General features: G+C 50.0%; 1 protein-coding gene across 1 annotated transcript in view; it reads right to left on the reverse strand.

Moving 5' to 3' along the window:
* The window catches only part of USP31 (ubiquitin specific peptidase 31), a gene marked incomplete at its 5' end in the record, with an annotated part of 37,653 nt that extends 31,563 nt beyond the window's left edge, over window positions 1-6,090 (reverse strand). The window contains one exon of the mRNA XM_019542119.1: window positions 5,986-6,090. Coding sequence (XP_019397664.1) covers window positions 5,986-6,090 — 105 coding nt within the window. The remainder of the gene's footprint in view (window positions 1-5,985) is intronic.
* Window positions 6,091-6,092: the final 2 nt, after the last annotated feature.

Raw genomic sequence — 6,092 nt, forward strand, 5'->3', positions numbered from 1 at the left:
TCTTAAATACTTGCTTAGGCCTTTAGTAAGTCCAAGCCAAACTTGTCATCTGGTTCCTCAGTGATGCACACGCCAGAAATCCCGCAGGCAGACAAAACTTCTTGGAATCAGTCTTCCCGCGCCCATGGCTCTGCAGAGCAAAAAGCCATGCCCCATGCGTGCGATTCAAATCCCCCACAAAAAACTTACCAAGCTGCTTCTCAAAGAAGTGCCCCCAGAGCCGCACCTCTGGAAACCCTAACCTTTCTATCCACCGGCAAGACAGGAACATCGCTGTCATTCCAACACAGCAATCAGATTTACAGCGGTCCTGGCACCGGTCCATTCTGGGTTCAGATCCAACCCTACCATCAACAGCAAGTGACTGAACTTACAAAAACAAACATGGGACTTTCCATCTTTTGTGCGAGTTTATAAAAGTAAGGCAGTCTGCAGCACATAGTACACAGAGCATCACGGCGACAGAGCGAGCCCATGAATGACATTTTACAGCCTGCCTACTATAACCTGACACTGATGGGCAGATAGCATTAGTGATTAAGAAAAGAAAACAGGGACAAATTAAGATTGCTCCCAGGAGAAACCCAATCAGACAGAAGAACAAAACCCCAAGGAAGGCCAGTCAAAGGAGTTAGGAGAAAGCGCAGATGGGATTTCCAAAGTGCTTTTCTCATTAATGTTAATGAAAGTCAGAGACCCAGATCCCTTAAGCAGCTTTGAAGATCTCAGGCTATATCTTTATGGCAGAGATTATTCTAGGTAAACCGTCACAGAGCCCGAAAGCCATGCCGAGCGAGAGAAACGGTGAGTCTCCTGTGAAAAACAAGTCTCAGGCCCAGCTCCTGCTTGTTCAATAGATGCTTGTTGGCACAACCATATCATCACAGAGAGGGAAAAGGACTCTTAGGCTGCAAGATTGGCACTGTTATGCCAGCAGCAGCTCTCCCTGGGCAGAAAAAGTGCTAAGCAGTCACAATCAGCCGGCTGTTACATTCAACATGAGCACAGGAGCCACGAGAAGTGGAGAAAGGACATGCATCACCTCGTCCACCCCACTTTTTCCAGGCCCCCCTTGGAGCCTCCTCAACCTTGCATATCGCTGTGCTCCCAAAACCAATGGCAAAAGATTGCTGTACAGACAAATGCAAACATCAATATTTCTGATGCAAGCAAGAGCTGCCATCCGGCTGATTTTTATAACAACCTCAGGAGCAAAGGAGCAGCGACAAAGAGGTTGGGTTCTGTCAATCACATATTCAATACAGCATCCAATTATGGTGAAACTAAGTTAGGCATGGCTAAGCTACAGTCCTAAATGTAGACCAAGACTTTGAATCAGCTAGTGGGCTAGCATCTATCTGCTTGGAGACAGCGTCATCCGAAAGGAGACGGTTTTGACTACAGGACTATAGCTGCACCTCTATCCCATCTGCTCTTTTCAAGTTCAACCCTAAGGGTCAGGCCTCACAGCTTTCCTTCTCCCACACAGATCAGCCCTGGCTACAGACCCCACATACTGACTGCAATTACTCTAAAGGCAGGCTTGTCTTGGGCACCCATGACTCTTCCTTCCAGGGGCCTGTTACCAGCCATGTACAGAGACTAGAGAGTGCTCTGTGGAGTATCATTCAACTGAAGGAGCCACCCACTCAGAAAAAGGATGTTAAAACAAAGTCTAGCTTACATCACAGCTTACCATCTCCAGATGGTAACCTGCATTGGCCTAACTGTCAGGCAGCATTTTAGCTTGACCCTGCACCCCTGGGAGCCTTTTCCTTTCCTGCCCCCCCAATCACATCAAACCAATGCATTCGCAGTCAGCATCCCAACAACCAGGTCAGTGCTGACAAGCTATGTAAAAAAGGTATAAGGCAGTTCTCTTCCATCAGACGGCACTCCCTCCAAAGACCTCCTCTCCCTGCAACAGATCCATCCCTCACCAGGCCAGGAATGGCTGCAGACTCCACCTGCAAAGCTACTCACAATGGTCTGCAGGGACACGATACCTCTGCTACAAGGATAAGCACTTCCCATAGAGGGCTGGGAATACAGGAAACCTTGCACTCTGCAGACAGGACCTGGACCCAAGGTCTTGGATCACCACTCCCAAGAGAATGAGGAGAGATCCTGGGAGATGCCAGGGTCAGGAGGTTCCAGGCAGTTTCCACCAGGGAGTGGACACCGATTGCTCTCTATGTAAATATTCCTTTCCGTTCTCCCTGCAGGTTACCTAGTACAGGCCCACACAATCCCTGCAGCTGCTAAGAGGCATGCCACACAACCCCTTTGTTTTAATTTATTTTTTCCTGTTTTTGAGGGGTGGGGGGAAAAGGAAAAAACAAATGTTAAGATTCATGGACCATAGGTGGAATAGTTACTCCCAGGCTACCACAGAGAAAGAAGTAATCCCGCAACTGTGACAGAGATAAAGAGTCTGGGGACCTGCCCCACTCAAGGCCCCTGTAAGTCACGGCTCAGACGGAGGGACATGTCAACATCTTGCCTCTGCTGAAACGTGGGATCAGCAGCAATCCATCCCAAGCCACAAAGAGGTGCCATGAATCTCTGTACCACACTACAGGCTACAGGCTAAAGAGCTTTCAGAGCATCCAAGACATCTGCACAAGCTCCTGTCAGGTTGGGGGATATGCTGCTCTTGTCCAGAAGCTCTTGGCCTTTATTCAAACTGTTTATAGAGACTAAAGGCAAAAGCTAGGGAAGATTCTGCCCTGTTACCAGACACAGCCATCATCAGTTCTGGGTTTATTTTTATTTTGTTTTCTTAAAATTGAAAACCCAATCCTTCCTTTTCCTGTACTTGACATCACCTGCAACCATACCTAAGTGAGTTTGCTTACACCTTTAAAGGCATGTGAAAACCTGTCAGCTAGCAGACACAACGCTACTTAACACTGGATTTAAAAGCAGGTCTGCAGAGCTCAACACTTCTGAAGGTATTTAACCCACTCGAATAGGGGTTGGTCCCTTGCAAAGGAGCAGCTGAGTACTTGGCATGCAGTAACTTTGTCTCAAGCCCACCCATCCTTTGCAGATGTGAAAGGGATCTACTTTGGCAGGATGCCTTGCTGCAAGCTGCTTCTGAGGCTCTCCAGCAGGCCCGAGAGAACTCGTGATAGATGCAGCTCTCACGTCTAAGTGAAGGTCTAGAAAGGAATTCTAGGGTGTGAGAAGTGACAGGGAGCAGAGAATAAAATGTTCTAAAAATCTTTCAAGAGCAGGAGCCTTTTCTGTGTAGGTGTTTGTGTCCCCTTCTCTCTTTTCACTGCTGTATCTGAGCACCTCTGCTTACTTCTCTGCTGCTAAGCTGCTCTAAAGTCATTTCTGAACTTCCAAATACATTCTTCTTACAATCTGATAGCAGCAAATGCAACAGGGACTTCAGAGACAGTCTTCTACACCACGGGCTCCACAGCGATGGCCTGCCATCCCTCCTCCTCTCTTTGGGAAGCACGTGGCATAGCGCAGGCATTCGTAGTAAGGTGGTCATTTCCCCAGTGCTTCCACACCTGCTTTCATTGCCGCTGCTGGTCAAAAGGGTTGTTCTTCCAGTGCTCTGGCTAGAAGGGAACTTAGTGCTGAAAGCTAGTGTCTATTCACTTGTGCACATCTACACAGCAGCTAAGCACATTGCAACAGACAAGCGATCGGCCCCGCCATGCATCCGTGGTTTGAAAAGAGGCAACAGAACTTGATAGGGGCCAGCTCTAAGCAGAAACAACCAAGGCCTCTCCAAACGAGAACACAGGAAGAGCAGATGGCTACAATGGACTGGCATCAGTGGATTTACTGTATGGAAACAGAGGAGCGGCACAGGGACAAGAGTGGACCACAGGCTCAGCCTAAAAGACTGGGAAGTCCAAACTGCATTGCCTCAAGGATACATCTGAGCAGGCAATGTGGAACAGGTTGCTGCTACTTTCAGTATAGAAATACAGCAGAGAAGAATACCCATCCCTGCCATCTGACATGGCTTAACTGTTAAGAACAAGAACGGAGCAGGACAGCCAGTGGCCTCCACTGACTGCACTGCCATACCTGTGATAAAGGCAACAAAAATACCAGGAACCACACTGAGCTCAGATACCCCACACAGCGAACCAGTCTTGTGATGACCCTGTGAATCCTCTCTGTAGCTTGCTCAACAGCAAAGTCCTGGAGGTTACAGTTCCACTGTACCTCTTGAATCCTCCACGCTAGCCAAGAATTTGGGTACTCCAGAGAGGCATTATAATAAAGTAGTACCTTAAACAAACTCGCTATGCTGGAAGAGAAGCCAAGTCAAGCCAAGGATACTCTTATGAAGTATGAGTATCCTTACTCTAATGCCTCTCACCCCAAGGAGTTCAGCGTTTTATTCCACCCGCCATAGACTTGTGCCACTTCTGGGGTAAATGCACTGAGTTTTGCTAAGGATATATGCAACAGTTTATAGAAAGGACTGAAGAGTACACTTGAAACAGGCAGGAAACACCGAGGTAGGCATAAGGCAGCAAAGTGAACACGGAGGTGGCAAAGATACAGAATTTAAGATCGATTTTTGGAAAAGCAGGAGAACATTTTGAGGTGGTTGGCACCACAAAGACTGAACTCCAAGAGGCCTGGCATAAAACCTGCATCTCCAGAAGGACAGGACTACCTATGCCGGTCAGCTGTGTCTACTGAATAACCAGCATCAGGTCCCACAGAAACTACAAGGGATTACACCACAAAAACACGGACTTCTGTCACACAGGACAGGGCAGCCAGGAAACCTGGCCTGCCTTTGTGCGGTGCTCTGGCTATGTTACAGCATCGGTGATAGCTGTGCTGCATGTGGATGTCAGGGAGACCACTTGGTGGTCCTCGGAAGCATCCAACTAGCATTAAAGCTGGTGATCCAGCCACGAGGCGAAGAACAGTCAGGACTGTTTGCACATTTTGAAACCAAAGAGCCAGAGAAAAAGCGTTGCCTCAGGCAAAAGCAAAGCTGATTACAGAAGGCTACTCGAGGAAGAGCACTGTTTACACAGCACACCGAACAGGACTTGCTGCTCAGCCTCGCCAACAAGACAGGGCTGATGTGTCCTCTTCAGCTCCCAGCTGCGAGGCGGCACTGCTAGCGCTCAGCAATGTTTGTGGGGGCCGGTATTTAATATGTTCAAGATGTGGCAAGAGCTCTGGAATCCCCCGCCACGAAACTTCAGAATAAAGTTTAAGGTGAGAATTGGATATGCGGGACATTCACCAAACTTAGTCCCTGGTCTGACACAAGCATCGCTAGGCCCTAAGTGTTTCACAGATTTATGTGAAAAAAAAAACCAGGACAGGAGACTGGCCTCCAAATTGAAGGAAATTAGTCTAATCCTAGAAAGCAAACCATTGCAACAATATGAGTTTGGGGTACAGCCGGGTTAACAAACAGCTCTCCGGGCAAGAAACCAGGGGTTCCTGTATGCGCAGTCAGGTTTACCTGCAGTTTTTGTTCACCCGAAAAGCTGACAATGCCCACCTGGTGCTTGCTGCTCTCCCCCCACAACTGCCTGCTGTTCAGAAGCAGGGACAATAAAACATCGGCCAAAACACACAACGTGCTCGGAAATGGATCCCCGCCTGCTCCGCATCAGGCACCGGTTGTAAAGCAAGGTGCTAGTGGCAACATGTAGGGAGCGCAGGGGGTGCACACGCACCCCCGGAGAGGCCGTGCTCCCTGCTTAGGCGCTGGTGCCCCCCCACGTGCACCAGCTGGGGAGCGGGAGCGCTGGACGAAGCACCGCCCTCACGTCCCAGCTGATGTGATCGGCTGCGGGGGGAGCCCCCCAGTCACTGACTGGGCGCTGGGGGCATGTGCCCCCCCTTACCAGGTGGGTGATGCCACAGCCACCGGCTGGTGTCGGGTGCGGTGGAAAAGCAGAGGAGGACGAGGCACCCGCTGCATCCTCCGACAGCCGGCAGCCTGGCTCGGTGGGGCAAGGCGTGAAGACTCACCTTGAAGTCGCGGCTGTGCTGCGGGGTGTACTGCAGCGTCCAGAGCGCGCGCACCAGCTGCGCCAGCTGCTCCGTGACCTCGGCGGGCGGCAGCCCGTTGTCAGGGG

Source organism: Crocodylus porosus, unplaced genomic scaffold (genome assembly GCF_001723895.1).
Source record: "Crocodylus porosus isolate Cpor-Errol unplaced genomic scaffold, CroPor_comp1, whole genome shotgun sequence".
Lineage (NCBI taxonomy): Eukaryota > Metazoa > Chordata > Crocodylia > Crocodylidae > Crocodylus > Crocodylus porosus.